The following is an 18102-nucleotide window of genomic DNA, read 5'->3' on the forward strand; positions in this document are numbered from 1 at the left end:
ACAGTGACAGTCACCCCCAGGCCAGAACTGGGCACCTATGACGCAGCCACACACACACACACACACACACACACACATACTGTAGGCTCACACACACACGCTCCATGTTGTGCTGTGGTTACTTTACTGACTTTCTGGCTTTGGCATATCAAGATGTGTCGCCAAGTTTTGCTTTAATGCTCTAACTCATTGGTGGAAAAACAGACCACACACACACACACACACACACACACACACACACACACACACACACACACACACACAAACTAATCTCTTTCTCCACAAAAGCACTCCTCCCTTTCCCAGGTGGAGGTTTGTTTGTACTCCTGACAGCACCTGTTGTGGGTCTCCCTTGCAATCATGACAGATTAAGAAAGGGACAGTCATGTTCCTATAAATGATAAATGTGTTGTTCCAAACAAACAGAACTGAAAGGCAGGTGAGTGGGTTTTCCCGGGTGTCTGCACCGATGGAAACAAAAGAGAGGATAAAAAAAGAATCTCCCCTGATTGAGAATATTCTGGATCAGGAGAAACAAAGAGGAGTCACCACTCCCTGTTCAAACAAATTCAAAACCCACATTTTGTTCTAATGTCCTTTGTATAACCTATTGAGTTGGGATCAAGGGAACAAAGATTGTTTTGTTTGAAATGTGCTGGTGTTTTCAACCTTAACTCAAGATTAGCTGTGATATGAGATTAAATTTGGTGAGCTCCAACCTCTAGTGGAAACATATGCAGGAGAAGATTTTAAGTTCAGTAGGTTAAAAGGTTTCATAACAAATTCCAATAAGACAAAAGGTTAGGATTACAGCCGACCTGTATTCTAATGAGTTACTCATGTACTTGATGCTTTGACTGTTGGGAGAGTATGAGGAAATAAGCTACAAATAGTTGTTTTTCTTGAAGTTAGGGACTTGTGATGGGAAAGTCCAAAAGGGACAAACTTCCACAGAGGTAGAGTATGACTTCACTGCTCTGCGCTTGTGGAATTTTCTGTGCATTCCCTCGGTGACTTATAACCATAACAAAATGAAAACAGAAGTTTGACACAGCTGTATCACCTTAACAGCTTTATGACCTTTCCATAATAGAGTAATATGCACCTTTGTATACTGTAGACCTGCATGGGGAAACCGCACATGCAATCATAATATATCAGATCAAGCACAGATACAGCACAGCATGGGGCTTCCCTTTCATCTCCCAGGTGTTTTATAGTTTCCTGGTTAAAACAAACACGTAAATCCATCCATCCATTCAGGGTACATGGAGCCATGCTGATAGCGGGCCTGGGGGCTCATCAATGCACCGTCTATGTTGTGAAAACACAGACTGGCCCATTACAGCTGCCTTATCTATCAGCACGATCTAATGTAACCAGTCAACAAAACAGACTCAAAGACACGTCACAGGAAAGTGAGAGACCTTCAAACAATAACAGCCTGCATGTAATCTAATTTTATCCCAGCATGTTATTATGCAAACAAACAGAATGGACTGCAAAATGTAACCCGGTAAATTATCTTGAAGTTTAATCATAAGATCGTATGTCCTATGAGGACAACAATTTTTAAACTGTGTGAACAGCTTGACAGGAATTCAGTCAGTCTGTGTGAAGGACTGTGAAAATATGGACTCGTCTGGACATGTTCTAAACAAGCTCCAATCTGGCATTCACCCAAGTGCCTTGCTAAACCCAAATGTGGGTAACAGTTCATAAAACTACAGATCACTTCATAATCATAATGACATTAAACTCCATTACACTGTAAGCTGGTGGCAGGAGGAAAGAGCTTTGTGTGTATTTGGTCAGTGAGGAGGGCTACAAAACTTGACTGGGTTCAGAATTTTAAATCCGTTAAAAGCAACTGGTGGCCCCAAATGCAACAAAGGACATGTGTGACCTGTTTTGACTGCTCATTCGCAGAGCTGTTAGTTTGGTAGAGGAAAAAAAAACAGCAGTCGACTGCATTCCTCTCATGTTCTGTGGTTATTTGAGCGTAACTGCATTAACAGGGCTTTGATAACAATACCAACACAGCCTTACACTTCCTTTTTCCTTCTCTGCACGCGATTTGAGTGGCCATACAAGCATAGATCTGTGTGGCAGCAATTTGAGATTTTAATATATTGAAAAAACTTCAAATCGCATGACAGTGAGAGTGAGCATTTGGGCACATTCATGACACGCAAACACATAAACCAGTGTAGGCAGGCACACATACTTGACTTCCCTGCACGAGAGGTCAGTCAGCATGTGACCCGTATTTGCACTTGCACCCGCTGTGCCACCTAAGGTTGGAGCTTTTATTCCTGTGGCTTAAGCACGGCACTTCACATGCCAATGCTCTTAGGGCAGACCGGGGCCAAATAGCTTGCAGGACCTACTAAGCAGAGATCATCTGGGAGATTTGCAATGTACATTTCAGATTTGAATGAAAAGCAAACTGGTCTAACGCGGGTTGGCAGGGATACGTGGTGACACTTGGTCTCCTCTCCTGGCGCTGTGAGAAGATCTGTTGGATACACATGCAAATGCAAACTGATTTTGCTTAACTGATAAAAATCATCAACCCTGTAAAGAGTCGTACACATGAAGGATCAATGCAGTATATATAGTGTTCAAACACACCAAACACCCAACTGAGGTCAACTGACACTGTGTTTAAGCTCGAAAGGATAGAAACTAGGGCTGGGCAATATATCAATATTGTGATATGAGACTACATATCGTCTTAGATTTTGGATATTGTAATATTGTGTTATGGCATAAGTGTTGTCTTTTCCTGGTTTTAAAGGCTGCATTACACTACAGTGATGTAATTTTCTGAATTTACCAGACTGCTCTAGTTGTTCTAATATTTGGCTTTACCCACTTAGTCATTACATCCACATTACCGGTATTATTTATCAAAAATCTCATTGTGGAAATATTTTGTGAAAGGATCAATAGTCATCTCGACAATATTCGATAGAGGTATTTGGTCAAAAATATCGTAATATTTGATTTTGTCCATATTGCTCAGCCCTAATACAATAGCAACTTTTAACCAATGTGTGAAAACCCTTACTTTGATTAAAACACACTGACTGTTGTTTCGTCTTTGTCTCTTGAACTCTAGATCATAATTATGACATTAACTATTGATGATTTCTCTACAAGTCCCCATATGGTGGAGCTCCTGAGGCTATAAGGCTGGGACAGCAGGCCGTGTGAGAAGCAGGCCGCTGCAGGGCCGACAGGGACAAAACCAAGGCAATCCCTTTGAGTCGCCTCTCCCCAGGGGGAATCCTCTTACAGCACTTCCCCTGAACTCTAAAGGCCTTTTTCTATGGAAAAGTAACATGGTTATCCGCCCATCAATGGAACACAATGGGTTGATTATAAAAGCTGAATGGCTGGATGACTAGAAACTGGTAAATGACAAAAGACAGGCATTTTAACTTTACGGGATGTCATGGGAAGAATGACTTTCAAATGAATAAATTATTTAACCTTGTTACATTGTTAAGTTCCTTGTATGATTGAGGCCACTAGAAGGGCATAAGGACATCCGCTACTATTAAATTGTGAACACTTGTCATGATGCGTATACACACAGTCTACAGTATGAGGCTTGCTAAAATGGATAAATGATGTCTGTGGAGGCTATCCAAACAGAACTCCACTTGTCTGATAGAGCCAGCACTAAAACAGAGGCAGCGGATGCCTTAATAAGGGTGAGGTGTCTGCACAATGTCTGTTCACACTCCAGTTTAGGAAGTCTCTGTTTCAGCCAGATAAGGATCATGGGGCCATCATTGCCCACACCTCAGTATCATCTCTACAGATAAGACTGCTGAAGGTACCCATCAGTGAAGTCATTCAGCATGTGCAGACTCCTGTTACTTTTCCAAGCACACACTTGGTCAAAGACAAAAGCGCATTCAGCACATGTTTGTCACCTCTCTGACAAGCTAATTACCTTACTGGCACCTTGGTGTTATTTGAGAGGCAGGATACACACACACCTATGCTAATATACTCTTATGTTTTCCATCCACATGACATTCGTTTTCCATCCACTGTGTTGAACCTGCAGTTGACCATTCATATCAGACTTCTGGTTACGGACAATGTTCACACACATCTGAATCTGTAGTTCCATACACATCACCGATACGCTAATGGAGTCAGGCCTTGTATAGACGTGTGGCTATTTGGTCTGAGAGAGGTGTGAGATAGATGTAGGCCACTAGATCAGCTGGGCTAATAGAGACCTCTTGCTCAAAATAAACCCATCACTAAAATTATCACGGCTAAATCCATCTCCAGATACGGAGCTTTGAAATTTGATTAGTCAGTATTTAAGTATAGAAAATGCTGGAGGTCATCCAATGTGTGCTGATCTATAGAGTTGCATGTTCAGCCACAGTCTGAACTTGTTACAGCATTGGATAAAAGCCATATAGTCAGACAGTAGCTGTGCAGGTTTGCATGTTTGGGATGTCTTGTTAAAAACTTGGACGTCTTACTCCCAGTAACCAAGATGTGTACAAGGGGAGAGTAAAAAATAGAAAGTATGTTTGGTAAATGAAAAACTATTCAGCTAAGTTTGAGCTTAACATTCCCTGAGCAGTGCCAACCCTTCTCAGATGAAGCTTTGCCCATGTGGATTCATTTAGGACTATATTTGGAAAATGACTAGCAGGATACAAACTTTTGACTTTGTGAACATGGGTATGTGGGTCATTGTATAAGTGTTACTTCTTCAAATCCAACCTCATCTAAACCTGCACTTCATTTAACTCAAACAGTGTCAAAGCAAAACCATACATGTATTTCATTAATTGATTAAAAAAATATCGTGCTGTACCATCTATACTGCCATTAGAGAGGTGAATAACATCCCCGGGGTAGGGAGTCCCACACATGACATATGGCATAGCAAACACAGGACACCACAGGTCCAGCTGGAAGATCAGAGCTTGTGGTGAGGAAAATGCACTTCAGGGCATTTCCAGTCCCCAAACACAAAAACAACAGTGTTTAAATCGAAAGAACCAAATGCCCTTTCACTGGCAATAAACATCCACCAACCGCCGCTTGATCTCCTTGAACAATGCAAGTGATTAACAACTGCCTCAATACACAAAACAGTCCCTGTCCTACTGAGGAAAACAACCTGAGGCAAATGAGAGCACAGATCTACAGACAGTGCTTTCTTGGGGGTTTAATATTACGTCTTTCACACAGGCGCAACAGCTCTGGAAACACCCGTGTTTGCCATCGGTGTGAGTGGGTCAACACGAGGCCGTGACCCTGCTTTCGTCAAGGATTTTACTTGTGTGTGTTGGCGCTTGTCTTCAGTATGAAGGGATTACACAAGTTATTCTTCAGTCAAACAACAAACCAGTGGTTACATGCTCTTTTGTGGCTGTCTACTGTACAGCGGTCACTGAGGACAACACAAGGTCTTTTCATTTTCATAGACATAGACTTGTGTCTCTCTTTAAGTAACACTGCTTTTTCTGAACACAAAAGATGTTAAACATGACCGTGGAGCACAAACACATACTTTACTTTAGTGAGTTTACCAAATAAAGAAAATATACCCTGTTAACGATCAATTTTAGGATAAAATTTCACCTCAAGATATCAGTCTTGCTACACCACAATGAGGGAAGCTAGATTTTTTTGGCTGGTTTTGCAAAGCTGCATCATCCACTTTGTTGAAACTACAATCTAAAGACAACACAGCAGTGACCACTTTTGATTAAGGTGCAAAAATGACAACAATGATAGGAAGACCTGGTATTTGGTCAGAAAGGTCCACTGCAAGTCGACCCCTGTGTTCAACATAGCATGTTCATGCACTGGGTTTGTGTATGAAAGGGATATGTGAAATATTCCCATGAATGGCTTGCTGTCATTTCAGTTTGTTCACTACAGCCATCTTTGTAGGAGTCTGCAAATCCGATGGTTAAGACCAACAGAGACAATCGCTGAGTCAGATTTTCATGAGACTGACAGCAATGGGGCCTGTGTAGACAACTAATCCTCCATCCATGCGTGCTGGGGCCAGGCTCTTTTCACTGGACACACTGAAACTAACCCCTCCACAATCCCCTTTAGCTCCCAACTATAGATGAGCACAGGCAGGCATGCCTCAATCAGCAGTTGCTGCGCTACAACACTATCATAGCTCCAAATAATGACGCAAGTGCGTGCCCTGAGATACAAATTATGGGATTAATAATGAAGTCACTTATGCTTTGTTTTGGGATGTTTCAAAATGTCCTCAACTGTAAAGCTATGAGAGACAGCTTTGTCTTATCGCTGGCCATATAAACAGCTCATTAGTTCTTTTGCAGTAGAATATACACACACTTTTCTGCCTCCCTCTATGTTTGGAATGGTAGCAGTGTGACTATTTCCATCCATACTTCACATGCCATTTGGTGTCTCTCACTAGAAATACCTAAGCTGTGACTGAACACAGGTTCAAAGAGTAATGCTGTCATTTACCATAGCCAGCATTCCACTGAGCATCTGAAAAAGGTATGTTGCTTTTACTTAGTGCCCTAATCCTGACATGATAAAGTAGTCCTAAAAAGCTCTAAAAAAACAAGTCTGACTGAAACTGATTTATGGGACTCAAACACTTCTGACTTCTTCAAAAGGAGCCGGTTAATGAAAGCAGAACAGTGATTTCAAAACTGAGGTCCACGGTAATGAGTAATGACTGTCAGCATTACTTAATTAAAAACAATGAGTAGACTGAGCGAGTGCATTCATGACTTCAGTTGTGTGTTCAATGTCATTCCTTACTACTTCAGTCAGTCAGCAATATTGGTTTTAGATTGGGAGACCCTGAAGCAAAACTATCATATAGGAGCTTGCGGTTTAAAGTGATATTAGCTTTGGTATTTCTGACACAGGAGTTTAGAAACCAGTGTAACTGAGACTGAATAAATTATCTCTCTTCCAACAGCGCGAAAGTCAGCCAACACTTGTCATTCAGAGCGCCACAAAGTAGCAAAAAGTAACAAATTAGCACACATAAAATGACAGCAATTAGCAGCAATTTAAGAGTCGTATCAAAGAAAAGATAACACAGCTGACTGTGGCGTTAATGGCTCAACTGGATAGCATCTGTGAGTGAGAGTGAAAGAAAATGCAGTCCCATTGTTAAGCTTCGAGGTATGTTGTCACACAGGAGCAGTTTCTACGAAACCAGCTGGAGATAACTGAGGAGCGAATTAAAGGTTGAGACAGAGAAGCGAGTAAAGACACAGGAATGTTGTGTTTCTTCTACAGTGTCCGTCAAAAACACTACATTAACGTAACTCATTAAGTACTCCACACGTACCTTTCATCCAGTCGACAACTTGCTTTGGTGTCCACTTTGTTATCGGCTCCATGGCTTCTTTCAACACAATGTCAGTGACCAAAATACGCCAAAATTTGGCGCCGGTGATTCAAGAAATGTGTAAAAAATATAAAGCCTCTTTGCTATCACATTCTTCACAACAGCTCAGTGCTGTCCGTCTGTTTGTGTTCACTCACTGAACCACTCTGTACTAGCATGACTGGAGGCTGGACTGAAATCCCCTACAGCTCCTCAGCGCCCGGTCTGGGATCTATGTTGCATTCACGTACAGCTGGGATACTGGGAATTATAACAATACGCTCGCAAAAATAACGACCAAGCAAGACCAGAGGCTGCTTGTTCCTCAGATCCTGGTAGAATGGCAATAAGGTGTGTCGTTTTGATGTTATTAATATTATACTGGAATAATATATTATACTGGTCCTATAGCCTATTGAGTTTGTTCATAGAGCCTGTGTTTAAGCTTCACGCAACCAATTTATAACATGATAAATTGCCTCATTTGTCAAAGTTAGTCTTTTTGATTGATATTACAACAACTAAATGTATCATTAGTTCTGATTAAAAGCAGTGAACAGTGTGTTCAATGAATTTGTGGGACATGAAATTGGGAGCTTTACGAGGTGCAGTGAACGTCGCGTATGATGTAGGTAGCTTCTGTGTTCACCGCCCTCATTTGAAACTGGAGGCGTGTAAATATGAGTGTGTGTGTGTTGCCCACTTGATATGTGGTTGCTCCTGAAAAAGACAAAGCTAATTTCATGATACACACGATTACACACGATAGGCCTACTTCAAGTATCAAAAATTAAACAATGCTCCATAGTTGGAAATCAGTGCAATTTGTGAAGTGTGTGTTAAACCTTTTTTCGTCTATCTGATGAGTCATGTGATAATGCCCTACTGACATGACATGAATTAATTTGTTTGATAAAAATCATATGTGCAGTCACTAAGTTATGATACCATGTATGAAAAACAGCAAAATCAGCAGGTTCTGTTTTCACTAAACTGAATGTGACTCACCACTGCTCTCTGTTGGTAACTTGCTTCTTTGCAAGCTATGTAGTAGTGGGCTGCTCTACAGTCCTCCCAAAACTGCTATACACAATAATCCTTCACATTGTGTACAATCTCATTAACTAATTTAGAAAATGTCCCCAATCCAATAATATAATGAAACTATATAATAAAAAGCTATAAATGAGTCTGATGGTTGTCCCAGCTACAGTGGAGAGTCAATTCACAATTACCTGAGCAACCCAGTTAAAAGATGTTATTGTATTAATTTTTAAATTAATATAACTAGACAAAAAGACAAGAAGAAAAACAAAACTGTTTTCAGGAGTAAACTTCAAAGAAACCCCTTGAAATCCTTTTGGATAGTGATTGTTTTTCCCTGACAGTGACAATATATGATGTAGGCCCATAAAGAATTCAAGCATTTGAATAAACAGCATTTAACTATTTTCAGCTTATTTCTTTGGTCTTGGTCCTGGTCCTGGGACTGGTGGAAGCAACTGGTGTGCAGTGTGTTTACTGTGTTGCAACAGGTGGCTACTATGCAAAAGATTAGAAATCATGGAAAACACATTAGGTAGAATCTGTATTAAAATGATGCTTAGGGAGTATATGAATAATAAGAAAATAACCTTCTTCAGTTTAGAAAGTCAAGGTTCCTTTACTGTAAGGATATTTTACACATTGGGAGTATTACATCTTTTTTTCCCATGTTTAGTTATTAGGAAGATTTGTTAACTATTTAAGTACTGTTTGTTAAAAATGGTTCCTGATAGAAAGTAACCTTTACAGGTTCATTGTTTCCTAAATCTGAAACACACCTTGCATGGGAGATTCCCAGCCCTTCCCATCACACCACTACTGTACAGCTGGAAGCTGTTGTATACTCTGCACTGTAATCATCTGCAGATTAAACAGGGGTACACATCAATTTGCTGTCAAGCAAAAAAAAAGAAAGAAAAAATACTGGAAGCCACAATACAGTGCTATTTGTTCTGCTTCTTTTCTTTTCCTTGTTTGGACTTGCTGGCGTCCCTACCAGTTAGACTAAACTAAGACCTGTTGTGAATAAGAGTCTTTTCTTTAGATTAAAGTTAATCAAAATTATCTCCCCGTGCTATCTCTGAGAGTAACTTTGGCGATGACTGACAGGTAGGATGCCTGCGGAAAGCTTTTATAGGAAGACATTTTTCTCGAGTTAAAACCTGCAGAACAAAAACAAGAATGAATATAATGAGGATGGGTGTTATTAGCACAGTATAAGGTACAAATATGGAGTTTGGGTGGAGACTATACAACATATTGCAGCCTTGGGTGACTAATGGCCTTTCAGTCAATTATGCCTCTAATATCCTTCTAGACAAAATGCTGTATATGCTTGTAGTGTACATTGTTGCCATGCACTGCAAACAACATATCTGACAGTGAACGGGGGAGTCAGAGCCATGCTCAGTTCTCATGGGAGTGGGGTGGATTGAAGGGGATTTGGATAGTGTGGAATTCAGGGGAGGTCCTCCCTGATAGGATTAAGTGAATCATGGGATTGTTGTTGAGGTGAGGCGGAGGGATTGAGGCGGTATTTGGTCTGCTAAGGAAGATGCTTTAGCCTGGAAAAACATGAGCGACAAATGCAATACTGGAAGATCAGTTTTGACTATTTGTGCTGTTTTAGGTTAGAACTACAGAAAAAAAGTTTACACTACCTCATGCAAAAGGTCACCTTACATAACCAAGCTTCATCCCAAGCTCCCCAAATACTAACATTAAAACAAAGACTTGTAAAGATAAGCAAACTCTGCATGATCTCTGTTGTATTTCGAATCAACATTTATTCCAGACTCAAAATACAGGAAGTCCAGTTTTGGCATTGTGTATTATTCTGGGATCTACATTAAGATTGGGCTAATAATGTCATATAAACAAAGGCAGGCACATGAAACATCAGCACAGGAAGTTATCCACTTCACTATCTAAGATGACAGGATATGAAGAGCTAAAGATGTTTTTATAACACAAACAAACCCACTTCCTGCCCTTGACAGGTTTGCTCTATAAACACCGAACAGATTTACTCTTGGATAGGAAATGTCACATACCCTGGTCTGTAGCTAAAACACACAGCATGTGACACAGTCTCATGTGTGTCGCCACAAACCCTGCCCCATATGTTTTGGCAGCATTCATGGGGGTGGCCATATTGTAGGCTATATGTTTATCACATAACATAACATCAGGGATTCTGAATGTTATACAGGACTATAAGGAATTAGAAATTCATAATGAAAGTTATTAAGATGTCCCAGTATTTGAATTGCTGCCAATTATTATTTTTAATGCTCTTTTCTTTCCTTTTAGAGGCAAGTGGACCAGATCATCAACATTAGTATTAACACTAATGACTCCTCACAGTGTAAGTGAGGGGCGTAGGCTGATATAAAGAAAGTAGTGTAGTAAAAAAAAAAACACACAGAACAGCCTGTGTGGTGATCTTGTTGCTGGGGACTTAAGGCTCAGAGGGAAGGTGAAGCTACGTAGTCTTCAAGTGTCTTATGGCTCCATTAGGGAAGAAAATACATTTCACATACTCACATAAACCAAAATATAGACTTATATATAGATTTCCAAATAAAAAATGTACTTGTCCGTGTAGTTGAGGGTTTTTATTTCAACCTCACATCTCAATCATTATGTTAACAAATCCATATTGTTGGTATTTAAAGAGGAGTAAATGCAGTGTATTCTTATAAAATAACAGTTGAAGATCTTTTCTATGGTGAAACATCAAAAGAAAGAAAGTTGTCGAAAGGAATGCTGGGGGTTTTATGGGGCATTTTGTGGGTTTGAAGGGTTGGAAGGTTTTGAAGCATTGGCAGGTCTGGCGTTGAGGTACTCCAGAACAAAGAGCTGCAGGATCTTGTTGAGGTTCTGAATGGTGGAGCGATCCAGGTTCTGCTCATTGTCATCAAACGTGTGCCATACGGATGGGAAGGGGGAGGGGATCAGGTGGAGGATACGGACTCCTAACAGAGAGGCAAAGGATGAGGATCACCACCAAAGCAACACAATATACAGTATATAATCATAATATTTGTGGTAGTAGTGTCACTTGCTGTGTATACCTCTGTTTAGGAATGGTATATGATCATCTTGAATGTGGCCGACAGGTTGATCTGGCCAGAAATATTGCACATCATTAGGATGATTCACAAGCTGGTTCATGGAGTGTAGACGCTTTTCTGAGGATGTAAGAGGAAGGACAAAGAGTACATCTGTCAGTTGAGTTAATCTTGTAAAGCCCCTCTAATTTTTTTCTCTATGACATAATCAAGTTTAAGTTTGGATAAAGAAGACATCCATAAGATCATATTTATTGAGGGTTTAACAGTCAAAAACAGCTAATCTGCTTCAAGATTGTGTGGGTGTAGTTTGATCTGATTTGATTGCCAGTGTTGGCAACATAAGAAAAGATCACACATCGTCACATTTAGGTTCAAATGTTGCTAAATCCTGAAGTTATTCAAAGGAGCCCCACCCTACTTCAAACCAATGGGAAAAGTGAGGACAAAAAAACAAAAACAAAAAAACGCAATATCTGTCACATTAAATAACCAAAACTTTAGCAGAATATAGTGCGTTAATGTAACACCCTATTACATGTAGTAAGAAGCTGACTGATAAAATAGGTCAGAGCCTTCAATGCCCTATTAGCAATTTAGGCTAAACAATACAATCTCCACATTGCAAGAGTTGCAAAGAAGATACAGTGTGACAAATGTGATTACAATAATTTGATTGTCAGAACTGTTGCCACATTGGCCTACATATGATGATGACTATCTGTAATATGACTAATGTATTTTGACTAGTGATTAACATGACTCATAGTTGACTTATAGATGTTTGTTGCACATCTTAAGCAGACCTACATACAACAGTAGCTACAACAACATCTGATCATTCACCAATGTTCTGCAGTCTGGAGAGCCAGTGTGTTGTGCTGGGGAACTGGTTCCCAAAGCGTGGGCTAGGGGCCCCGATCAGGTCCAACAACACAAACAGATCCTGGAAGACACAAAGAGAAGGGTTAACGAAGCTGGTGAGCTCTCCTGAGAAACTTTCTCTGCACATCCTGAAGATAACTCCATGACAAGAAGCCCGTTCTCATAAAGATCAAACCTCAGAGTCCCTACTTTGAGGTGTGATGGTGACATCATGTGTTCCATGGTGCAATGCACTGACATCATATGTGCACGCTATCTCTGCGAGACTCAGAAAACACACACGTCTATCTGTTCACGTGCACGCATGTGAATGCCCCTGCACACACACTCACAGACACTATGTTCTTTAAGATACTGTCTGCTTTATCTTTCTCTGTCCATACAGGAATGTCTCCATCTCTTGATAAACAGTTGCATCATCTCTCCACAGCTAGGATACAGAAACATACCATTTAATGTGACACCTTATCATAGACTGTTTAATAAATTATGTTTGATATCAGCCCCTCTGAGCCTCCCATATGATAAAATGAGTGGCTTTGTGATTTGAGACTTCTTCGAAATACAACTGCACCTCCCTGCCTGTGTGGGCTGTATGTGTAAGAGGAGATAAGAGCTAAGCGGATTGCACTGAAATTGATGCGGGCTAACAAAGAGATGATCTTGAGAGTGATGAAGTGATTATGCTAATCTCAGATGGTTTAGACCAGTGGTTCTCAAAGTGGGATCTGGGAAACCCCAGGGGTCCTTGAGGGGGTTCTAGGGGGTCCCCAGCAAAAAGGGGAATAATTTATTTTCTCTATAATTCCATCCATAAGTAATACAATGACAGAATGTATGATCAATTTGTTCATGGGTTTCATACACTTTCTGTAATCATCAAACATCTTATTAGATGAGGGACCCAGGGACAAAATCTTATCAAATGAGGGTCTGTGGTGTAACTTGTGTCAGTTTTGGGGTCCTTGATGTGAAAAAGTTTGAGAACCACTGGTTTAGACAGTTAAGTCTGAGCGGGGCTCTGACGTACTATGCCGTGCAGTAGATTTGTGTCTGTGGCTCCAGCGGGATGTGGGGTAGACTCCATCTTCTGGGCGAGGTGGCGAGAGCCATACAGGGAGTCTGTAGAGGTCCACTGGAAAAGAGCTTCCTCTCCATCAAAGAAGATTAGCTGTAGGGTCAGATCAGGACTGGAGCTCTACATGGGAGACAGCAGTGGTAGATAAACACAAAAGGAGAGACTGGACAGTTACAGACAGCACCAGTTTGCATTTACACAGTTTTGATGCCCCCTAGTGGATTTGAGATTACAGGGACACAAAAACAGCCTGAGGTTTCCTTTTGTAGTATCTGCTTTTGTAACACACACAATATGCCCCTATGTGATTAATCAGCTATGATATTGATTATGTGTCCTCCTCCCTGACAGTTAAATGTATTTGTATTCAGTGTGATTCCTATTCCCACAGTGACCTTTGTGACAGACAGCTGAGTCTGACAAACATGTCCCTTGGTTGATCTCTTCCTGTCACTGGAACTGTCATTGTCCGCCCAGTAGACAGGGGTCTGAACTCAACTGTGAAACAGGGAAAGGGCAGAAGAGCAGGCTACATGAATGCTAAGTGCGCTCCTTATGCTTCACTTGTGTGTGAAACAATTAAACAGTGTTGCTGGGAAATGTATGCTAACATACTGAGAGACAAATTAACGCATTGTTGGTTTAGGTCTTTTCATGATATTAGTTGACAGAAGAAAAATATAGAATAACACCAGCCTTATCCTTTAAAATTATTGTAATGTTTGTCACACAGCACTGATGAAAATGTATTGTTAATTTCACCCTCTTTCCTCTCAGGTGGTTGAGTACTCACTCCAACACTTGTCACTCGACTTGAAATGATGAGTTTGAGTGAAAATCAGTGATGTTCACAGGTTTATTTGAACAGGTTTTATCTGTTTGTATGTTTGGCCTTGTTTTTTTCTAGAGCTTATAGGGCTATTGGAGACTGTTGTTTGACTTCCCTGTGATTCATGGCCACAACCCAAGTCACTGCTAACCACAACCGCAGAACATAATAAATGCCTGAATATCATTAAAAAGCCCTTTATGACTTTACACATAGGCTCACAGACAAACAGACCAGTAATGCATGATATATCTTTTGAACTTATTGTATGTCCTAGCTTTAAGTCACATGCTAGCCCTCTACCTTCTGAGTTTTCAGTTCTTCATCCAGGGCTTGTGCCAGCTCCAGCATCATGGCGCAGGGAACAGCAGAATCAGTGGCGCCTTGGAACTCCCTCCCGTGCCATTGTGGTGGGTAGTACTTGGAGTCGTAGTGACAGGCCAGGACCAGACGGCGCTTGGCTGATGGGTTGAGGGTGGCGATCAGGTTGGTGAAGGGCAGGGGGCTATAGGGTGTCTGTGACACAAACCTATCCTCCGTCACTTCCCAGCCTGCCCCGAGGGAACCGAGGGTTGTTTTAATATGCTGAAGATACACACATACATTACTTGTTAGTGAGTGATTTGGATGTATTTCCTACTGAAACAACATGTTGGAACCAGTGTCTAGCCATGATAACTCACCTGCTGCACGGCTTGGCTGCCTGCAGAGCCCGGGTACCTGGTAACAAGTAGTGGCCTTAGGTATCTTTGCCACATCTGGTCCAGGTTAGTGTGTGACAGGGCGGTCTGGATCTCCTCTGGTGTTAGTGTGACAGCTCGGTGATAGAGCTGAACAGGATCAGAGGAAACACACAAGAAAGAGATGACAAACAGTACCATTTTCACTTAATACTTAAGCAGGGAATAAGCATGTACATAGGAACTGATAGATTAAGCTATTGCAAGGTAATCTAACATAGTAGACATCAGATCACTGTGATCTGCTGTCATTCACTGCAGTGTTGCAAACTGTGAATGGAAAATACAGATTATTAAGCAATATTTACTTCTATTTGACTCAGTGTCTGCCATGACCCAATATCAGATCAGCAAAGTCTCAGTAAGAGCAGGGGAAATCTTAGTATGATGCCTTTAACTTGAGCAACAACGAGGATGCCATATTGCAACAGATGTTAGCTTGTTACAACAGTGAGTTCAATCTCGTATTACTGGAAATGTTAATCAAGTTCAACCTGGAAGTGGAATTTTGGACATCAATGTTTCGGAGATGTTAGGGACATCTGAGAAGAAATTACATCTCAAGAATTATTATTTACAGTTACACACTGTAATATCACCTGCATAACAGTCTATGTTAACATAAGACAGCAGCAATTTGATCCTATGGAAATGCTCTAACAAACACTGCATTTTTTTTAGATGAGCTGTTAAGTTCACTCTAATGCCTCCTGAGAGAGAAACACAAGAGCCAATTAGACCAGTGTGAATAGACATTGAATGAATGGCTTCAGATAAACAAGAGACTTAAGTAAGGCAGAGAGGCAGAGAAGTGAAGGATGCTTTTTCACATTCTCCATCTCTCTCTTTGAGATAGACTTCCAAAAACAAGATTATAAAAAAGCTGATCAGCCAGTTTGTGCAGTTCATGGAACACGACATGGATTCAAGCCAAAGTGTCTGTTCTATAAATGCTAAACAGGTTAAAAAAACATATTGATCCTCCGATCCAATGACTCTTCTTTCATTTGGTCTCAAAGTTCAACCTGCAGAGGAGCTCGGTTGTCCTGGTAACAAACTGAACCAACAGGGAAGACAGAGCAAGACAGGAAGAGCTGATGGTGAATGTCAGAGCACAACCAAAGCCAGTTTGCATCTGGTTTACACTGCTCCATTTTCTCCAACAATAGGCCCTCTGTTTAGTCCTTAATTGATGATATCATCAAAATTTGTATTTATCAAATCTATATTTAGGATTAGGGCTGCAATATTTTTTAATTTTTATATAATCAATTAATTGATTTGTGTATAAAATGTCAAAACAGGCCCATCAAAGTGCCAGTTTTGTCTAACCAACACTGAGGAAAGCAGCGAATAATCACATTTGAGAATGTGGAACCTGTAATGTTCAGCGTTTTTGTTTAATAAATGATTGAAATGATTAATGTTTTTGATTTAATAATTTCAGCGCTGCTAAGGGTATATAAGTCTTCAGGCTGAACAATTTGTATGGAAAATCACAGTGGACTTTTGTTCTTCCTTATTCTTATTTGGTTTCACTTTATCGTGTTAGTAGGGGAGGGCACATTCCTTTACTCTCCTCAGTGCATCTTACAAAAACATTCACTTACAAAACGTGTTGAAAGAATGAGCTAGACTCATACTGGCTGACTCACTGCACTAGTCCTGTAATTACAACGTGGCATATAATGTAAAACATATCATTATGTGGTCGCACACACTGGATATAGCCCTCCAAAGAGCTGGGGCTCACTGAGCTCAGAGAGGGTTAAATGGGGGTCCACTTAAGGTCTATAAATACCAAGAACTGCAATTGGAGGATCAATGATGATGGCTGTGCTGCCATAGCAACTAGGCAAAGAGGAGAGGAGAAGAAGAACATGAGTATCATGAATGGCCAGGCATACAGGTGCACCTCAGGAGAATTACACAACAAGTGTTGAGAAGCAGCACAGAGGGTCGCTGGAATATCATGAATAAATATTACAAATATATTAAGGATATAAAAGGAAATTTGGAAACTTGTTTTTTCACATAATGGATAATAGGTAGTGTAAGTACTGGTAATCTCAATTTTAAAAGGAAACACACACACACACACACACACACACACACACACACACACACACACACGCATATATGTATAAATGTATAAATGTATAAAATATAGCAGGATTTAATTTATTTTTCTTTTTTTACAATTCAATTTTTACAAATATTTCTCAGATAAAATTATTCAGATGCTTTTCATATACACACCCTGGGAGTTAATAATTGCATTATTATTATTTTAGCCTTGTCAAAAGTAGGTTACATGACAATAACAATGCAGGAAGCAAGTTTTTAGAATTGTTTCAGTCAGAGAGTCTAAATGTACACTTTCTACTGCCTGGTGACATAGAGGGAAAAAAAAGTGAACTGAGCCTGTTAATTCATTTACCTTCTCTTGTGTCCACGGAATTCCATTGGCGCAGTGGATGAATGTCAGCCAGATGCAGACAGTGTAAAATAAACGCATTATAGAGAGACTGTGGCTTCGCTCAACCATCGTTATTGTCGCTCTTGTCCACATTCCCGACTCTCCTCTTGTGAAAGCTACAGATCATGTGAAAAGCAGGAGGGAGGACCCGAGGCTCTCTAAACCACAGCGCGTCACTACACTGCTATGTATGTGCGTGTGTGTGTGCGTGAGCGTGTGTGTGTGTGTGTGTGTGTGTGTGTGTGTGTGTGTGTGTGTGCTTCATCTACTCCTTGGATCCACAGTGGAACAATGCCACATGTGACCCCATACTTTGATAACTGCTCATTTTCACCAACCCATCAATACATTTTCAGAATACCTTGAGTCTGGATTTGACAAGAAATGGCCTGATGGGACTCATTATATGCTATGTGCTAATTAACGGTTAATTTTCAAACAGGAGTACCATAGCTTATTTGACGGAAGAAAATCATATGTATAATTTCTATAAAGATAATTCTTGCAAAATCTACAAAATCTTTAATAAGATACAATAACTTTTTTTTCTTTTCTTATTTGTGGAGGGTAAATAATAACA

The 18102-nt window shown here is 40.4% G+C and overlaps 2 protein-coding genes across 3 annotated transcripts in view; both read right to left on the reverse strand.

Moving 5' to 3' along the window:
- The window catches only part of LOC121880926 (connector enhancer of kinase suppressor of ras 3-like), a 49949-nt gene extending 42338 nt beyond the window's left edge, over positions 1-7611 (reverse strand). Inside the window, exon 1 of the mRNA XM_042388552.1 lies at positions 7355-7611. Coding sequence (XP_042244486.1) covers positions 7355-7406 — 52 coding nt within the window. The 5' untranslated portion in view covers positions 7407-7611. The remainder of the gene's footprint in view (positions 1-7354) is intronic.
- Positions 7612-11040: 3429 nt separating this feature from the next.
- Positions 11041-17736, reverse strand: LOC121880951 (glutaminyl-peptide cyclotransferase). 2 transcript variants are annotated; one of them, XM_042388590.1, is made up of 7 exons: positions 17484-17736; positions 14987-15133; positions 14607-14888; positions 13427-13594; positions 12358-12457; positions 11515-11631; positions 11041-11415 (listed from the first exon to the last, which is right to left on the reverse strand). In XM_042388590.1, exons 1-7 carry the CDS (start codon positions 17613-17615, stop codon positions 11216-11218), a joined length of 1146 nt encoding a protein of 381 aa, XP_042244524.1. In that variant the 5' UTR covers positions 17616-17736; the 3' UTR covers positions 11041-11215. The 2 variants fall into 2 exon arrangements, with proteins under 2 accessions (XP_042244524.1, XP_042244526.1); XM_042388592.1 differs by lacking the exon at positions 17484-17736 and adding an exon at positions 16845-17093.
- Between the last annotated feature and the right edge of the window lie 366 nt (positions 17737-18102).

Source organism: Thunnus maccoyii, chromosome 16 (assembly GCF_910596095.1).
Source record: "Thunnus maccoyii chromosome 16, fThuMac1.1, whole genome shotgun sequence".
Taxonomy (NCBI): Eukaryota; Metazoa; Chordata; class Actinopteri; order Scombriformes; family Scombridae; genus Thunnus; species Thunnus maccoyii.

Bases quoted from the DNA above. Each gene is read 5' to 3' on its own strand.
- LOC121880951 (XM_042388590.1), bottom strand. From the start codon at position 17,615: ATGTGGACAAGAGCGACAATAACGATGGTTGAGCGAAGCCACAGTCTC. The intron at 15,134-17,483 runs GTAAATGAATTA...GATCCTGTTCAG, and splicing joins TTCCGTGGACACAAGAGAAG to CTCTATCACCGAGCTGTCAC. The intron at 13,595-14,606 runs GTAGAGGGCTAG...TCTCCCATGTAG, and splicing joins AAGAACTGAAAACTCAGAAG to AGCTCCAGTCCTGATCTGAC.